This window comes from Brassica napus, chromosome A4, assembly GCF_020379485.1.
Source record: "Brassica napus cultivar Da-Ae chromosome A4, Da-Ae, whole genome shotgun sequence".
In the NCBI taxonomy this organism is placed as follows: Eukaryota; Viridiplantae; Streptophyta; class Magnoliopsida; order Brassicales; family Brassicaceae; genus Brassica; species Brassica napus.
In genome coordinates, this window is record NC_063437.1 from 16,338,018 (window position 1) to 16,354,710 (window position 16,693).

The 16,693-nt window shown below is 38.4% G+C and overlaps 5 protein-coding genes across 8 annotated transcripts; 2 read left to right on the forward strand and 3 right to left on the reverse strand.

Annotated features, from left to right (window-relative positions):
• The first annotated feature begins 1,849 nt into the window (after positions 1–1,849).
• On the forward strand, positions 1,850–2,838 carry LOC111198666. Its single transcript, XM_048778202.1, has 4 exons — positions 1,850–2,114; positions 2,204–2,314; positions 2,480–2,647; positions 2,755–2,838. The coding sequence occupies exons 1-4, from the start codon at positions 2,049–2,051 to the stop codon at positions 2,836–2,838; spliced, it is 429 nt and encodes a 142-aa protein (XP_048634159.1). The 5' UTR covers positions 1,850–2,048.
• A 755-nt stretch (positions 2,839–3,593) lies between these two features.
• On the forward strand, positions 3,594–6,455 carry LOC106350569 (probable myosin-binding protein 4). The gene is made up of 2 exons (XM_048777890.1): positions 3,594–4,948; positions 5,020–6,455. Exons 1-2 carry the CDS (start codon positions 3,958–3,960, stop codon positions 6,252–6,254), a joined length of 2,226 nt encoding a protein of 741 aa, XP_048633847.1. The 5' UTR covers positions 3,594–3,957; the 3' UTR covers positions 6,255–6,455.
• A 156-nt stretch (positions 6,456–6,611) lies between these two features.
• On the reverse strand, positions 6,612–9,186 carry LOC125608071 (trigger factor-like). 2 transcript variants are annotated; one of them, XM_048777889.1, is made up of 9 exons: positions 9,075–9,186; positions 8,806–8,900; positions 8,645–8,730; positions 8,383–8,426; positions 8,230–8,303; positions 7,995–8,103; positions 7,542–7,555; positions 7,319–7,420; positions 6,612–6,901 (listed from the first exon to the last, which is right to left on the reverse strand). In XM_048777889.1, the coding sequence occupies exons 2-9, from the start codon at positions 8,857–8,859 to the stop codon at positions 6,779–6,781; spliced, it is 606 nt and encodes a 201-aa protein (XP_048633846.1). In that variant the 5' UTR covers positions 8,860–8,900; positions 9,075–9,186; the 3' UTR covers positions 6,612–6,778. The 2 variants fall into 2 exon arrangements, 1 of the variants encoding a protein (XP_048633846.1); XR_007339134.1 differs by lacking the exon at positions 7,542–7,555.
• A 99-nt stretch (positions 9,187–9,285) lies between these two features.
• Positions 9,286–12,421, reverse strand: LOC125608070 (uncharacterized GPI-anchored protein At1g61900-like). Of its 3 annotated transcripts, none has more exons than XM_048777885.1 (8): positions 12,183–12,418; positions 11,602–11,647; positions 10,503–11,357; positions 10,180–10,425; positions 10,053–10,070; positions 9,833–9,973; positions 9,689–9,736; positions 9,286–9,580 (listed from the first exon to the last, which is right to left on the reverse strand). In XM_048777885.1, the coding sequence occupies exons 2-8, from the start codon at positions 11,633–11,635 to the stop codon at positions 9,498–9,500; spliced, it is 1,425 nt and encodes a 474-aa protein (XP_048633842.1). In that variant the 5' UTR covers positions 11,636–11,647; positions 12,183–12,418; the 3' UTR covers positions 9,286–9,497. The 3 variants fall into 3 exon arrangements, with proteins under 3 accessions (XP_048633842.1, XP_048633841.1, XP_048633844.1); XM_048777884.1 differs by lacking the exon at positions 12,183–12,418 and adding an exon at positions 11,745–11,864; XM_048777887.1 differs by lacking the exon at positions 11,602–11,647 and having other exon boundaries at positions 12,183–12,421.
• A 580-nt stretch (positions 12,422–13,001) lies between these two features.
• Positions 13,002–16,685, reverse strand: LOC106348383 (GTPase-activating protein GYP1-like). Its single transcript, XM_048777888.1, has 10 exons — positions 16,423–16,685; positions 16,171–16,315; positions 15,916–16,099; positions 15,672–15,742; positions 14,849–14,986; positions 14,685–14,776; positions 14,204–14,475; positions 13,678–13,763; positions 13,469–13,570; positions 13,002–13,376 (listed from the first exon to the last, which is right to left on the reverse strand). Exons 1-10 carry the CDS (start codon positions 16,494–16,496, stop codon positions 13,215–13,217), a joined length of 1,326 nt encoding a protein of 441 aa, XP_048633845.1. The 5' UTR covers positions 16,497–16,685; the 3' UTR covers positions 13,002–13,214.
• Between the last annotated feature and the right edge of the window lie 8 nt (positions 16,686–16,693).

A 16,693-nucleotide genomic window follows, 5' to 3' on the forward strand; every position in this document is an offset into this window, starting at 1 on the left:
CTAACTTGGTAAGATTATGTAAACAAAGTCAGCTATGTTGAGAGTTATCACTTGCCCCAAGATTCCCGTATAAGCACTCTCTCTCCGACCTTGACACTAAGTTGAGACATTTACAATGTTACATTCACAGAGAAACAACAAAAAAAAAACTTATTTATATTGGTATTACTAAAAGAAGAGACCTTTAACATAGTAGCAAGAAGACTTTTGATAGAAGTCGGAAGGTGTGTAAACGAAAGGTGTTCTTGTGATTGAAATTGCAATAACTAACCTGGTCAGTGGGATCTTCAGTTTCTTCTTCAGATTTGCCTTTCCCAACTGTTTCATCAATTGCCTGTGACATTATATCTATTTGTAAACTTACAAAACACAAAACAAACATGACAAAGACCAATCTTTACCTTTACACCATGACTTAAGTATTACGCTCATAGAGATGAAAAAAAAAATTGTTTACCATCATGTCCAATGTGCAGACTGCTTCTGGAAATCCTTGATCGCTTTAGGTTGTTTTGCCGATAATGAAAAGACGAAAGGCTAATCGGATTGCTCCGGGTACGATTCAATTCCTCTGCCCCGCAACCCTAACAGCCACAATCAAACTGCAAATACTAAATTTGGTCACAAAACGCTAATCGTACCAACAAAATCAATATTGACAGGGGAAAGAGAGAAATGCAGGAACCCATCATTCAACGTTTCCTTCGATACGATTCCAAGAGTGATCCATTCAAGTGATGGGTCTGAAGGCAAACTTCTTCACTGGTGCGACTGGACCGCTGCATTATTCACCCAAGAAACCCCGTTCTTTCTCGCGGCCAAACATAACCCAACAAATGACACTAAGAAACAAACACAACAGATTAGTACGTAGTCTGTTTGTGATGATTCAAACGTCGAGGATCATTGAAATTTCCATCGGGACTCCATTTCTTCATCATATATAACCTGAATTTATAGAACCAAGGTTCAGTTTGACCAAAAAAAAAAAAATAGAACCAATGTTCAATGTTCACATGTCTGACGGAAAATTGAGCAGTGGAAGACTCGCAAGAGGATTGAACAGATTTCATGGCCATAGCTTTATTTTCTTCCACAGGTTTTAGATTTTGGTTGAAATTCAGATTTACAAAGAGAATATTATAGGAAGAGAAAGAAAGGGAGGTGGAACGATAACATATCTCACAAAGAAATGAGTAAAGAACAGGAATGAATGATTTAGAGGGGGTAGATATTAATTCACCGTAAAGGCGATTTGCAGACGGATGAACTTACAGTTTGGAACGTTAAGGGTGCGTGCAAGAGTCGTAGCTCGACTGCGACGAACAATCTAGCGTTGAAAGGGTTGTGGGCTTTTCATAAAATGGGTAACTTGAAATTGTTTTTAAGCTTAGTTGAAGTGGCCCAAGTTAATTATACGTAGAGTAAGAATTTGTTTGACATGTCAAAATCGAATCTTCTGATTGGATGATTTAATTGTCCTACGTGGACACACTCCCTCATGTTCATATAACCCTTTTAGTATAGGTTAGATTAATGGTTTAAAAATCTGTGTAATTAAAAAGCTACTTATCAAAATCTATATTCATGAAGAGTTTTCTAAGTATACATTTAAGAGTTTGAAATGCACATTAATAAAAGATTTCTTGTTCGTCAAAAAAAAAAGAAAAGATTTCTTAAACTTTATAAAGATATTATACATATTTATCAATATCTTCCTAAATTTTAAAAGATATTATATTTTTTTTGAAGAAAGGCTTTAAATGATATTATACTTGTTTAGTAATAATTCCTAAAATATGCACATAACTCAAATTTAGGAAGATATCATACACATTCATACATGGTTCCTTAAACTTTTTATTGAAAAATAGTTTCTCATAATTTTTTTTGGAAAATTTCAATTTTAAGTACTATTTTAAATCATTTCTCTTCCACGAGATTTTTAAAATCTACCTTATATAAATAATCCTCCTAATAACCCTAAATCTCAGAACTAAATATTTATGAACATTATTTCCTATCAGTGAATATCAACGAATGCGAAGATGCCCCGGGCTATTCCAGCAAACGAGGACCCTTTTTCTATGCTTGAAACTATGTTTGGTTTTCAGGTAATATAAGCAAGCACAATTTTTCTGTTTTTGTTTAGTGATCGCAAATTAAATTGAAGTGTCCTGATTTATTAATTGTGAAATTGTAGGAAGGTTCACTTCAAAGAGAGCACTTGAAGAGTATGTTACTTAACAATATCCAGCGTCGAAAGTCTCGAAATGAAAAACCACCCGTTGAACCATCGCCATACGAGACTAATGTATGTTGTTGAATTTAGTTAATACATATTATGTCTTTTCTAGCTCTTGGTGTGATAGGCCTGAGCATTCAGCCAAAGGTTTATGCTAAGTTCTCGGTTCAGTCTAGTTATTCAAAAATATTTATAATGAGAACTCATACGAGTTTATGTGTTAATCTAATTCAGTATCCCAAGTCCCAATGTCTCGTGAGAAGCGTCAAGGCTATTGTGTTCCTCGCACTTCTGGCTCTGGCAAGCCTCGTTATCATCATAACTTTTGATGTTGTGACAATCAAATACATGTTACTTTGCATGCTAGCATTCATCTCATTCGGATGTGTAGTTTTACATCTTGTAAGTTATCTTGTTCCACTAGTCTTATTCTGGATTTGAGATATCTTTGTCATATCATGTCTTTATTTTACCATCCATTTACCTATGTGTCTCCCCCCTCACTGCAGATTGTACGAGCTTGGAAGCCTTTAAGTCAATGGTTAGGGCTCTGCCGCTCTGGTCATGGGGAGGACGCAGGCTTGGGGCTATGAACTCGTGATCGGTTTTATATTTGAACGTTTGCTTCTAAATGACTATCGATGTTGTCGACATTTATATTTTTTTATATTTTATAAAATTTGGGAAGCACTATATTTTGATACAAGCTGTTTTACAATAATACCAAATCTTAATCTATTGCTTTACGTACTAGTATTGTGCTCTATGTCCCAAAGGCTTAATTTTGCACTTTTGGTTTTAACAGACTGGTTTTACCTTTTGATAATCTGTTTGTTTATTTGTGTAGTTTTTCAAATAAATAGTGAAGACCAATAAATTTTAAACCTCTATAAATAAATCCTCGTCATTTACACACACAAAAATATATACATCTCAGTTTACTTAGGGAGAATAGTAAAAGATTCTAACAGAAGCAGCTATCTGAGAAAAGTTTTCACAAATTTTGCATTTCAGTGTCTCGATCAAATTGATGTAGAATAATAAACACATACACAGAGACTGATTCCTAAACATTCTAGCTAACCACAGAAGCGTGATCGAGTGGTAACGGCGAACTTGGAAAAGTGCTAAGCACCCCGGGTTTGAAACCTACCAAACTCAAATTTATCCGTTTGTGTGACCAGTCAACATAGGTATCTAATTTTCATCGCGAGCAACCGGGTCTGTTTGACACCGGTGAACAGACCTCCAAGGAATTAGTCGGTTGGGTCTCGGTCCGCCAGACACTTCCGGTTATCAAAAAAAAAATATTGTAGCTAAAATTTTTAAAATACTATTCCTTTTTTTCGTCAAATTAAGAAAAAGACATTAAAAGTTCTTTTTCGTAAGTTTATGGTAATTCTATAAAATCGGGTCGACCATTATATCATACAAAAACAAGAACGTTAGAGTTACACTAATTTAGGAAAACCCCAAAAACAAATCGTTGAACAAGTTTTGTTTGATTTTAGCGCAGAACTAGGCAAACTCCTCAAATTTTTCAGGATTCACCTCTTCTCTCTTTGACCAAATCATTCCACATTTCCAAGGTAAGGCCAAGTTTTCACGTTCAAGATCCTTCTCGTTTTTTTTTGCTTTCCATGCACAAGAGTATGAGATAATGAGTTTCAATACTCTTCAGGATTCACCATCAATCACCACCACTCTAAAACATGGATTCAAATGTCATATATGATCACCAAAACGTCATACTAGGCCTGGCGCCTGTCCTAACATACGCAGCCTGCGAATGGTTCCTCATATTCCTCATGCTCCTCGACGCTCTTCTCTCCTACCTCCTCGTCTGGTTCGCACGCTACTGCAGCCTCCCTCTGCCGTGTTTCCTCTGCTCCAAGCTCCTTCACCCTCTCCACTGGAGACTCCTCCTCTGCAGAAGCCACAGATCAGAGGTTTCATCTTACATATCATGTCTCAACCACGACAACAACCTCGCGGACTGTCGAGGAATGTGCGACGATTGTCTCTTGTCATTCACCAAAACGACCGGTCCGGATCCGGACATGAACAGGTTGCTTCTAGGGAAGCTAGGGTATGATCTTCTCTCCACGAGCCATTTCGCTCATCCTCCTAGATCGTGTTCTTGTTGCGATAAACCGTGGAGGACAAGGCACCATACGCAGAGACTGATTCGGTTAGGTTCTAGGGGTGCTGCTAAACCTAACATTCCTGCTGCTCCAAGGCATCATCATCTTACTCGAAGAGGAAGCGGTGGGAGTTTGAAGAAGATGAGGAACAACCTTAAGGCTGTAGACGCTGGAAGCCGCAGCGATGGTATGGCTCACGTGGGGTATGCAGAGCTGAAGATTCACTCGGAGTCTGAATCAGAGTTCTTGTTCACGGATGATGATGCCTTCTTCCAGACGATAGACTTCAGTGGTGAGACGTCTGAGAGACGTGTTGTTCACAAGTCTCGGTCTCGGGAATCTTTGAAAGACAAGAAGGTGTTGAAGCGTAAACAGCCTTATTTGCGAGATAACATTAAACCGCGTGAGGGTAAGCTTGTGGATAAGACTCAGCATCAGCCTATTGAAGCAAGGGAGGATGAAGATGTAATCTCTGAGCTTATAACTATGAGTGAAGCTCGTCCATTCTCATTGGACTTACCTAAAGAGGAAAGAGCAGGAGGAGGAGTAGCACAAAGTGGTACGTTTAAGTCATGAGAACTTGTATCAAAATCTATGCATTTTCCTTGATTTGAAGTTTATTTCTTGCAGAGAATGAAGCTGAGGTAAGTGGCAGCTCATCTCCTTCTGGTGGCGAATTCTTGAGCCCTTCTGGAGACAATAGTACCTCTAATGAAGTCCAGATTCAATCAGACTTTGATCAGAACATATCCCATTCAGCTGTAGAGACAGAAGCAGCTGTGGATCAAAAAGTCTGTGATCACACAGACGTGCCTGGTTCTGTTGCAGATGAACCTTCTAGTGATGAGGAGAATGTAGTTGAAGGAGATTTGACGACCAATGATATGCCAGTTTCTCTGGCAGATGAACCTTCTAGTGATGCGGAGAATGGTGTTGAAGGAGATCTCAAGCCTTTGACGACCAATGATGAAGAGTCAAATGAGGTTAGTGAAAACAATGTTGCAGAAGAATATTTCAGTAATGAAGAAGAAGAAGCTGAGGTCAATGCACCTTCTGAGCCTTCAACATCAAAAGATGTAACTGGTTCATTTGCTTTAGAACAATCCCATTGCAGTCATGAAGAAGAGGATGTGGATAATGGAGACTCTCAACCTTTGACATCAAACAATATGACTGGAGAACATTCCAGTAATGAAGAAGAGGATGTGGATAATGTGACTGGTTCTGCCACAGAAGAACACTCCGGTAAAGAAGAGCATGGAGAGACTGAGCCTTTGACATCACCAAAAAACTCCAACGAAGGAACCTCATTAGAACATAGAGATGATAAAGATTTCTCCAAGGCAACAGAGACTCTAAACACTTCAGATGAAACAGTACCGGAGCTAAAACAATCTGCTTCTGTGGAGTCCTTTGTAAGCATTAGCAGTGACATTGAAGGCGAACGTCTAGTTGATCTGTTGAAGCAACAGCTAGAGCAAGACAGGAACTCCCTAAAGGAGTTGAGTAAAGAATTAGATGAAGAACGAAACGCCTCAGCTATAGCTGCAAATCAAGCAATGGCGATGATCACACGGCTGCAGGAGGAGAAAGCGGCTCTCCATATGGAAGCTTTACAGTACCTGCGGATGATGGACGAGCAAGCTGAGCACGACGTCGATGCACTTGAGAGAGCAAACGATGTATTGGCTGATAGGGAGAAGGAAATACAAGATCTTGAGATGGAGTTAGAATACTATAGAGTTAAGTATCCAGATGAGCCAAGAGAAGAGATCCTCGCTAGCATGGGAGTTCTTGAGAGTATAGAAACCAGCGGCAACTCAACAACTGATGAGACCAGTGAGAAAGTTCCAACAGACATTTGAGAAAAGAGTAAACATTTCCGGAAGCTGCATCAATGGAAGAAGAATACTCGAGAGTGCTGGAAGCTCACAGGCCTGAGACTAGTGATGCTCACAACAGAATAATCTGCAGAGGCATACAGAAAGCTATTCCCAACATGGAAAGTGATTCTTTCTGAGCACACAGGAAGGGAAAGAACGAGTAAATTACCTTAGAGAATGAGATTTCAATGGTAGAGTAACATTTTAGAGGCACAGAGAGAGCTTGTGGTTGTAATAATAGGGAAATGTTAGGAGTTGGTTAAAGACATTTAGTATTCATTTTTTAGTTATATCTATCTATGCGGCTACCTCATTTTTTAATGGAAAACACACCAATCATCATCCCACTGAAACTACAAGATTTCATAGACTATATATAGCTGAAATTTCAAACTTTATCACCACAAAGCTCAACCAAAATGAGATTATCCTTTCCTACTTAACAAGAAATTTAATTGTTACCAGACAAGGTAGAAAGACAGATCACACTGATAAGTACCTAGGGTTCAACTCGCTTCTTGAAGCTTTATAGTAGCATCAAAGCTGAAACTTTCACCTGGTTCAAATGTTTCTTCAAGATCTTCATAGCTTTGCTCAACACTCAACTCTTTGCCAACCTTTAAGTCTTCCTACAAAAGCATCAACAGCCAAAAGCAAACCATTTTGAACTCCAGCCACAACAATATCATTTACTCACTGATTCCAAGTGGTATTACACAATCAAACTAAGGGTGTTGACGTTGATTCCAACTCTAGTAGCTAAATCTGACTAAAAGGGTGATTTATTCACATATTTACATTCTAACTAAGACCTTACTTAACAGGTTCAAATCAACTCTCAGAAAGAACTAGATCTAGAGTACTTTTAAGTATGAAAAATTCTTTAGGATCATTTTACACATTTAACTAAAAGCAAGCTCCAACATTAAGCACCTATTTGATAACATTTAGACAAAGATTCTGTTTAAAAAAATGATCTGTTTATTGAATATACAAAGTTGCCATCTGAAACAAAATCTAATGAGAAGTTTGAGCTAATATTATACCTGTTTAACATAGTCTTCGATAGAAGAATTGATCAACTTCTTTATCACCTGTCTGTAGACTTTAGAATATCCAAGGATCTCTAACAAAATTTCTCTGGGTATCTGCAAATATAAGGAAAGGGACGCTAATGCACAGGCCAAAGAACAGCTAAACGAATGTATTTTACCTTAATCCTAAAATAATGGGCTCTCTAAATACACTGAAGTAAAAATAAAAACTTACATTTGGGGTCTTCCCTGGAGTTCCAAGGTTGATGTAGACGAGAGAAGAAAGAAAAAAAAAGAAAACAGGAATGGGAAAAACATTAGAGAAGTCATCAAATGAGTTAGCTACTAGTAATCAGCAGCAAATCATATTAACTACAAATACAAGAGAGATTTCGAGAACCTTATGTAATCTATGAGCATTGTTAAAGAGAGTACCCTCTTTAGTCAAATCTTTCTAAAGCCAATAACGAATTTACAAAGTTGCAGAGAGAGGTGAGGGAAACATGAACTCTAACACTAAAAAGGAATCAAACAATTTGCTCTCTGAGAGAAAGCTACAAAACACCAACACATGTTCCTAAGCGTATGATGATCTATCCCACAATAGATAAAGCATGGGTTGAAAATGCTAACTTAAGAAACCAAGTTTATCTTCCCCCTAGCTTATACAATATTTGTGAGGTCGTACCTCCTTTAACTCTTCGGAAGCCCGGGATAGGCTGAGCTGCAGCCACCATTTTCTCAAATACAGTATTGAATACTGTTTGAGTCTTCTCTCCTGAGACTTCAACATGCACCTGCACTCAGCCAGTAGGAAACATAAGGTGGAAAGCAACAAAAGTCTCAAGACACTGATCAAATGTCATAACTCGTTCTTGACACCAGCAGCACCATGCTTATTTGCCGCAGAAACAATAGCATACCTTAACCTCGTTGCTGTTTCCGGTCTCCACTGTCGTAATCAAAACTGATTCATCCTTGGAAGAAGTCTCAACATCTGCAGAGAGAAAAACATGAGGAAAGAAGAAGCTAAAACAACAACAAAAAGGAGAGAATATACTTTTAAAAGTTTGAACCTGAAGGTGCTGCACAAACTGCTACGAACTGTTTATTCGTTGTTCTGTAAAGAGTAAAGTATAAACATCAATTAACCAAGAGAGCAAAACAATTACAAGAATGCCGGTCCAAACACTCAAGTAAACACATCAATGGTCTCTCACTCTCACTCATTATTACTTTTCACTAGTCAATACTCAAGCTAATATCGTTTTGTTCTTGAACAAGCTCATGCTTCAACTCTATGTTATAATGGACACGAAAGAAAGGCAGAAACTTCACCTTGCACAGAATCTTGGTTGCACTGAAAAAGTTGGAGGAAGCGTTACAAAAGAAGAAAGATGAAGTCTTTGTTTCCGTTCTATTATCTGCAAATCAAACGGACAATGTTTGGAACACATTTTGAAAGCAAGAAAAACTAAAGAAGAAGAAGGCGGGCTTACGATAGAGTTGAAGCTACAGAACGAGAGGTTGTGGATGATTGTCTGCATTATCATTCACAAGAAGCTAGACGTTGCCTCTTTGACGCCCTTGTACTCTATTAGTAATAACAACAACACATTACTTGATATTCCAGAAAAAAAAACTTTCTTCTCTTCTGAAAATGAGTTCGCTGGAATTTAGTACAGAACAGACTTTGCATCGCCGGTTAAATATATAGGAGAGAGGGAGAAGAGAGAGAGATAGAGAGAGAGATAGAGAGAGAGATTACCTGGTGTAGAGAGAGAGAGAGAGAGTAACGCAGAGGTTGAGACTCGGAGAAGCAGAGCGGACTATTCCGGGGACTAAAGGATAACTCGTGTGCTTCGATTATTTCAGGACCGTCCGGTCTGTTTCTCGGTTTAATTTCGGTTTGGTTTTATCAGTTTTGGCTTCGGACACTGTCATCTTTTGACCTCAGGTGTAGTTTTTGATCAAAGAAATTAACAAAACTCATAATTATGGAGAAAAATGATAATATACATGAGAGAGAGAGAATGAGAAGACATTAATTACTACATTACACTTTGTTGTTACCAACAAAAACATATACACAAGAAGAAAATACAAATATGAGAGCTTGCCCATCCATCCACCCATCCATAGAGTCCTCCTACCAAACAAATTTAAAAGAAAAAGAAAAAAAATCTCATTCTTAATGTCTAACAACACCATACAACATAAACACCAAAATGATAATGAGACGCAACGCTCCAAACGCACCACCACCGCGAAACCCTGCAAGCAAACACATGCGGGGTCATTTGAGTCCTCTGCGTGCGCTCTTCTTAGATGATTTCCACTCGATAAATGTTTTTATATTGCCAAGGAAACTATAAAGCTTACCGTGATTCCTAAGAGTCTGAGATGTTGGCAAGGCAGGTAATGACATCTCTGCACATTCATTATAATATTAAATTATAAGTAACACAAATCTGGAATCTCAAGGACAATGAGCTAGCTAAGAAGTAAGTAAGGATAAATGTTTACCAGGAGCACAGAGAGACAAAGAAGACATTGAGGATGAAGATGGCCATGGCGCAGCTATGTTATCCGTCAAATCACATGTAAAACTGTACCCTGTCGTGTTGTCAAATATCAAGTCTGCTGGATAGCTTCTGAGTAGACATCCTACATATTCATATTGACCGTTAGACACTTTTACTCTATCTTGCAAAACAAACAGCCTTTTAGATTATCAGATGCAAACCTTGTTGCATTCCATATGCTGCTTATCCCCCACCAAAACAGTAAAAGAAAGATATAATGTCAGTCAGGGGAGAGGGAAAAGACAAATACAGTTATTTGGAGAGTCTAAAAGAAACAAGCATACTTACCTTGGACACTGAAGTCTTTGAGATCAACATCACAAAGCTCATATATATTCGTCATCACACCACCTTTCCTTAACATAGAACCTATGACCGTTGCACACACTATGGCCTGCTTGTTTGTTATAAGCATTTGGTTCCGTATCCCAGAGATATACGCATTCAACGAGCTACAGCAAGAAGGGCTTGGAGCAGCCACATTACGGCAAGCCTTTATCACTTCTGTTGGCTCCTTAAACTCCAAAGGGCAAGCTGTATGCAACCCCACAACGCACACGTCAAAAAACCATTCACAAGACTACATACAAATGAGAGATACAGTTCATTACCTTTGTTAACTTTGCAGGAAGATAAGATTCTAAACGCTGTGTTGGCTTTGTCTGCTTCCAGCTTCCTTGAAATATACGAAAACACCACATTTTTGCAGTCGTTAAGCGCGTTGACGTTGTTTGATCCTCCCAAAGGAATCTTATCACCATTTGTTTGGTGTCCTGAGATAATAAGCGAAGCTTCCATAATAGCACCTTGACAAACCGGTCTGCAACACTCCTTAAGAGGATCAACGGTGCGACAAGCATCAAGCAACTTGCTACTGTTAACAACTTTCTCGAACGTTGCCACATCTTGCACCGGACAAGAACCTCCAGTTAGATTCGAGGACGTCACAGAGCAGAGTTCAGGTATTGTCATGTTGGCTCTCTTGCTGACGAGGATGCTAACGATATCTGAAAAACAATCTGTAGCAACCGCGTCAGGGAGAACCAGCTTATCCGACTTCACGTCATGCTGTCCTTGGAAGATATGTAGCAAGCTAACGAACTGTGGGCAGCAAATCACGTTTCCAACGAGTGCGGCGAACGGTTGGGAGCAATCTGAGGCGGCTGTGTTGATAATGCTTGAGATTGCTTGAAAGTCTGCGGTGCATTTTCCGGTTAGCTTTGGTTCGTATGTGTCAGGGAAAGTAGGGTACATTGGTGGTGTCCAAGGGAGAGCAGGGGATGTGTATTTGGGGATGACGGATGGGGATACTTGAATGGGACCGGAGACTCCGATACCAGGTGGGTTTGCTAACTCAGCGGTAGTGGATTTGCTTGTATGCTCGTTAGTCTCATAATGTGCAGCGGCTACATCTTGGAAGCTTGATAGCCAGATAATAAATAGCAAGAAGCGATGAACCAAACAGCCTGATAAGAGAAGCAAGTAACCGGTTAACAAACAACAGTGTCTTTTGCATGCACTCAAGGAAATAAATCACAATCAGAACTTTTCTTATGAACTTGAAGAACTAACTGTCTAATGATTCTTGTTAGCCATAGATGAAGATGAGACAGAGAAAAAAAAAGAAAAAACTGCATATTTTTGGTATACACAACGACATAAACTAGAGCTAAACCTCACCATGGAAGAAAAAAGCATAACTAAACTTACCCTTAAGCCAAGAAACAGTCTGTAAAGAGCCCATAGCTAACTAGCCCTGGAGAGTTATTCAATTTCAACAAAGCCAGGCACAAGTTAGTCAGAAGCTATGAACAGTACCAAGGCTGCTGGCAAAAAAAAACTCCTACAACAACCTTAAGAAGAACCCAAGAAGAAAGTTAGTAGCTTTCAACAAACCCATTCTGAGAGAAATAGACATCTTCTACACAGGAAGGTTTGTGAATATTGTCTTATCTATAAGCTCCATTACAACTAAATTCTACTTGACATAAAGAATCAAAGCCCCCTACATTTAAAAAGACTATAAAACTAGTGTTCATCAACCAACTAAACTAATGTTAGCATCTAACAACCATATACTTTTTTGTATTCAATCAAGAGCATACATAGATCCTCTTAGTTATTCGGATCCACCATAAAGAACAATAAAGGTTACAACTTTATGTTCTGCAAATAACAATAAAGTAGAATCATTCAACACTCCAAGTTCCCCAATTAAATAATCAAAATATCTCGAATTGGAAAATGATTCCAGTCCCTAATAAGAGAAATGGATAGCTACAAGAAGATACCTGAGAACTTCACCATCCTCCCTCTCGCAAAATCAAACCATTGTTTCCGACTATCAAAAAAGGTTGAGGAGGAGCTAAGGGAAGCTTGAGATTGAAAAACACGTTCGGATTCTTCTTCTTCGGAGAGATGAATCGATTACGGAGATGAAGAAGAGCGTTCGTTAGCAGAAGGGGAAGACTGAGAAAGAGAGATGAAGAGAATGAAACCACACACACACACACAAAAGGGAAAGCAAAAGAAACTTTACTTTACCTTTCTCTCTTCTTAACCTCTTCACTCCTGTTTTTTTATTTTCTTTTTACCGTAATTAGGCATGGTCTTAAAAAGTGATGACTCATCATTATCAAAATTCATCATTAATCTATTGTCTTTTTTTTTTTTAACTAGAAATACTGCTAAAGTTTTTCTATAACGTAAAAAAAGTTAATGATTTGTGTTGATGTGTATATATAAAATAAATATCCAACAGAGTTTGATGATAAAAAAGATTGGAAATAATGGACATAAATCTGATTGATGTTGACTTTAAGATTTGTATTATTAATGCTTAGGAATCCAAAGACAAAGAGACCATCATCCTTCTTCTATAACTAACTAACTAGTAGTTGATTTTTGTTGTTGAAAACGTTGCTTATGTCCACATTCTCTGTTTTAGGTTTGATTAATAATCATACTATAAGATAAAGCTTATCTTTATCAACAATAAAAGCAAAAGTTACTAGCCCGGAAACAATCGGACCAGGTGGGCTGGATAAGCATGGATACTATGTAAGATATACCCTGTGTCCAGAGCTAAGTTGAATTTTAATACATGAAAATCAAATAGAAGTTACTGAGGAGGTTAAAAAAAAAGGCAGGTTACAAATATTACAAAACACAAACTGGTGACAGATTCAACAGGAACACGAATGTTTTTAGCATTTACCATTTTAAACGAAAATAAATAAAAAAGACTAAAGCTGATTTCGACAAGAACATAAGCAAAATATAAACCAAGAAAGAAGAACATCATAATCGAGGGAAAAAGTCACTCAGCTAGCCAGATGGTTTGGGGAATTGTTGAACATACTGTGCCACATGTAGGCTCTTGACAGTACCATCTCCAGCTCTTGGTCTGTCCACGTTTGTGTCGGCAGGTGTTGCAGGAACATCACCATCTCTTGAAAGTCCAGCTTCTTCAGCTCATCTGACCACTGCATTGTTCATAACACACAACTTGCATTCAATTCTTCTCATGGTTTGAAAGAAAGCAGTTCCAAAAATGAATATGAAGACACTTTCTTACCGTCAAGAGAAAGCTAGCATATATATACACTAGGAAGTCAGGCAATGCATCTCCTTCAGCAAGATATGTGTCCCATAGGCGGTTGATGAGACTGAACGGGATCTACAAAGCTCAAAGGGTTTTGTCAGGTTCCATAACAAAAAGATAAAAACTGAAATAAGACTATGCTGGGACTGAGAAACGGTAGCACTAATCTCATCTTGACTAACCTCGCGTATCAGAAGACAGTTATACCACCGGAAAGCAAACTGAAGAAACTCTAGTCCTTGCTCTTCCATGTGTCTTGCAACAGGTTCTAGTACATAAACAAGGCAATGCGATTTGAGAAAATGTTAGATCTACATCCTATCAAAAAAATATCAGGCCTAAACTGTAACCTATGTGGGTATTAATAAATTAATGCAATATGATAGTATCATGCGTCATGACAAGCCAATTAGCAGAAACTAGATCTTATTACTCAACGACATCAACTCATCAAAAGATGACATGCATGTAGATATGCAGAACCGAGACAATGCCAAGCTAAACTCCAAACAGCCATTGTTAAGTACACAAACTTCAAAATTCCAGCAAAACGCAGATAATATAGATTAAGGACCTCATGGGTAAACAAGATCAAAATTGACCCAGTGACATGATTTTTTAAGGAGGGGTCATATGCATGTCATGAGTTGTTCTGCTAAAATCACCAAAGACATCCAATTTTAAGATTAAACAGAGCAGGAACCTTACCATCAATACGCCTGACTAATTCTTTCAGCTTAAACACAAGTCTCTGGATTCCAGGTTGAGCAAATGTGTAATGATCTTGCATACCATCAAGTAGCTTTGTTAAGCACCAGTAACAATCCGCCTCCACATCTGAGACTTTTGCAGCAGATAGATCAGACATTGACCAACTGTCTACGTCACCTTCTAAATATTCTGACAAGAATATAACTAGAAAGGGAGTGACTAGATCATTTATTCCCTGAACATATCCACTCGCCGGATGCCTAATGGCCCTGCAAATTCAGCAAATTGAAATTTTAGATTTAGCTCTCAACGTATTTTTCTAACTGATTGTTACGTGGACAGAAGCAACAATTTTAAGCACATCCTGCATTCTATAATTCAGTAAATTAAAATTTCAGATTTAGCTTTCAACGTATTTTTCCATCTCATTGTTTAGTTGAGAGAATAACAATTTTAATCACAGCCATATATAACTCACCATGTGTAGAGAATACGCTCTAATGATTTCTGCACCTGTGCTTGCTGAAAGAAACTGACGTCTGGTACAGTCCTTGGACAGTCAACAGCAATCTGAGAAAGAATACAATCGCTAAGAGACTTGAAAATTTTCATACAGAAGCACTGAGACAACGAAGAAAAAACCTGACGAAGCATATTGATTTCATCATCAGAACGTTCGGAATCTGGAAGGTCATAAAATTGGCCAACAGATTCAAGGTATTCAAGACGTTTCCTCCTCAGAACAGCCTCCCTTCTATCTGAATTAGGTGGTGCATATCCCTGTTGTCAGTTAATATTTAAATTCAAATAGTAAAAATCAACCAAAATTTGTTGCCACATAATACTGATAGGATAACATAAGTGACTGAACCACTATGATGCACCGGGACGGATACGGGGACAGAAACGGGGACGGAAGCGGGAACGGGAAACGGCAAAATTTAAAAATTATGGGTACGGGTACGGCAAATATATATTAGTAAAAAACATAAAATATTTATAAAAAAAACAAATTTATACAGCAAATCTAACATAATTAAATATAATTTACTATAATATGTCTATTTTGCCAACTAAAATTAGAAGCAAGATAATAGTGACAGTTAAAAGACAATTACACAAGCATTAGGTCCCGTGAAAACTAGTCTTATTCATAACTAAGTTCTCTAACCGTCCCCAAGCCGTACCAGTGCTGTCCCCGTGAAGTACCCGTCCCCGAAACGTTTCCGGTACCGGTACGGCATCTAAATAGACGTCCCCGTGCTACACAGCTGAACCACATATTTAGAAAATATATTATTATGATCGGTTATAGTAATTTGAAACTGTTATCAAGAAAAAAAGGAACAAGATATTGCAACGTAAATAGAAGGAGAATGTGCATAAAGAGATTAAAAAGCAAGAACGACCAAAAGTTTAATAATATATTTAATATGGTTAAAGGTGAAGTGGTAGAGCGTAGTACCAAGAGAAGGCGCCAGACATCAGGGCGCATATAGTGAGGGACACCACTCCACGCTAGTTCACGCAGCTTCTCTACAGGTAAAGAAGGTTGAATTAGAATCAACCAAATGACAAAAGATAACAAAACGGAGGCTTTCATTGAGCTATACGTAGCTTGAACAGAAGTGGCATGGTCTGTCAAGTGGTAACGTAAACACTGACAAGATTATCATCCACAGAGAATAGTAAGCAACACTAACACACACCTAAAATGACAGTAGTTTCGGAAAGCACTTTGTTGAACTTCATAACTCTTGCATGGTCACTTGATCTACCACCAATCTTGAGGTTTTGGACTTGTTTCGCAAGCTGCTCCCCACTAGAGGAGTTTGATCGTAGCTTACCTGCATATGTATTATCTTGTTTCTTGCTTGAATTGTTATCTTCCACCTGCCATAAAGCTCTCACAAATTGTTGAACTTTTCCAACAAGAAGAAGAGAAAAACTCAAAATCATTTTACCTCGACGGGATTGTCCGAACGCTCGTTTCTACCGGCGTCATTTTCAGACAAGCTGCGGTGATAAGTAGGAGAGATTGGTTCGGGAGTAGGATCCGGTCTCCTAGTCAACAACACCTTGCCTGGAATACTCCTTCCTTTCAGAAATCTGAAACGAAACAGAACACAAGATCATCAGATCTGAAATTAGAAGATGGGCAAAAGGAAATGCAAGATCTGGGCGGAAAAAACATTGAAAGTCGATAGATTGATTACCCTTGGACGTTCTTGAGAGTTTGATTGAATCTGGAGTCGTCGCGCTTTTGCTGCTCCTCTTCTCTCCGCTCCATGTTTTTTATTTTTTAACTCAGTTCTGATTCTGATGTTCACAGAAGTGAAGAAGGAAGATGGTTCTGATTGAGAAGTGTGAGACTTTGGGATCCATTGCTTTCCATCGATCTCAACTTCTAAAAAGCCATCGGGGGAACAAGGTGGTGTGACTGATTATTACAAAACTGATGACGGGGATTAAGTTTATTTGATGCAC

What these genes read in the sequence shown, in the direction of transcription:
- LOC111198666 (XM_048778202.1), top strand. Translation starts at nt 2,049, where the DNA reads ATGCCCCGGGCTATTCCAGCAAACGAGGACCCTTTTTCTATGCTTGAA. An exon ending in AAACTATGTTTGGTTTTCAG is followed by an intron (nt 2,115 to 2,203) that starts GTAATATAAGCA and finishes GTGAAATTGTAG; the next exon opens with GAAGGTTCACTTCAAAGAGA. An exon ending in GATGTGTAGTTTTACATCTT is followed by an intron (nt 2,648 to 2,754) that starts GTAAGTTATCTT and finishes CCCTCACTGCAG; the next exon opens with ATTGTACGAGCTTGGAAGCC.
- LOC106350569 (XM_048777890.1), top strand. Translation starts at nt 3,958, where the DNA reads ATGGATTCAAATGTCATATATGATCACCAAAACGTCATACTAGGCCTG. An exon ending in AGGAGGAGTAGCACAAAGTG is followed by an intron (nt 4,949 to 5,019) that starts GTACGTTTAAGT and finishes TATTTCTTGCAG; the next exon opens with AGAATGAAGCTGAGGTAAGT.
- LOC125608071 (XM_048777889.1), bottom strand. Translation starts at nt 8,859, where the DNA reads ATGATAATGCAGACAATCATCCACAACCTCTCGTTCTGTAGCTTCAAC. An exon ending in CAACCAAGATTCTGTGCAAG is followed by an intron (nt 8,427 to 8,644) that starts GTGAAGTTTCTG and finishes TACTCTTTACAG; the next exon opens with AACAACGAATAAACAGTTCG. An exon ending in GAAACAGCAACGAGGTTAAG is followed by an intron (nt 8,104 to 8,229) that starts GTATGCTATTGT and finishes GGCTGAGTGCAG; the next exon opens with GTGCATGTTGAAGTCTCAGG.
- LOC125608070 (XM_048777885.1), bottom strand. Translation starts at nt 11,635, where the DNA reads ATGGGCTCTTTACAGACTGTTTCTTGGCTTAAGG. An exon ending in GACTGTTTCTTGGCTTAAGG is followed by an intron (nt 11,358 to 11,601) that starts GTAAGTTTAGTT and finishes TTCTCTTATCAG; the next exon opens with GCTGTTTGGTTCATCGCTTC. An exon ending in TTTGTCTCTCTGTGCTCCTG is followed by an intron (nt 9,737 to 9,832) that starts GTAAACATTTAT and finishes ATGAATGTGCAG; the next exon opens with AGATGTCATTACCTGCCTTG.
- LOC106348383 (XM_048777888.1), bottom strand. Translation starts at nt 16,496, where the DNA reads ATGGAGCGGAGAGAAGAGGAGCAGCAAAAGCGCGACGACTCCAGATTC. An exon ending in ATTAGTCAGGCGTATTGATG is followed by an intron (nt 13,764 to 14,203) that starts GTAAGGTTCCTG and finishes TTTATGTACTAG; the next exon opens with AACCTGTTGCAAGACACATG. An exon ending in ACTGTCTTCTGATACGCGAG is followed by an intron (nt 13,571 to 13,677) that starts GTTAGTCAAGAT and finishes TGAGCTTTGTAG; the next exon opens with ATCCCGTTCAGTCTCATCAA.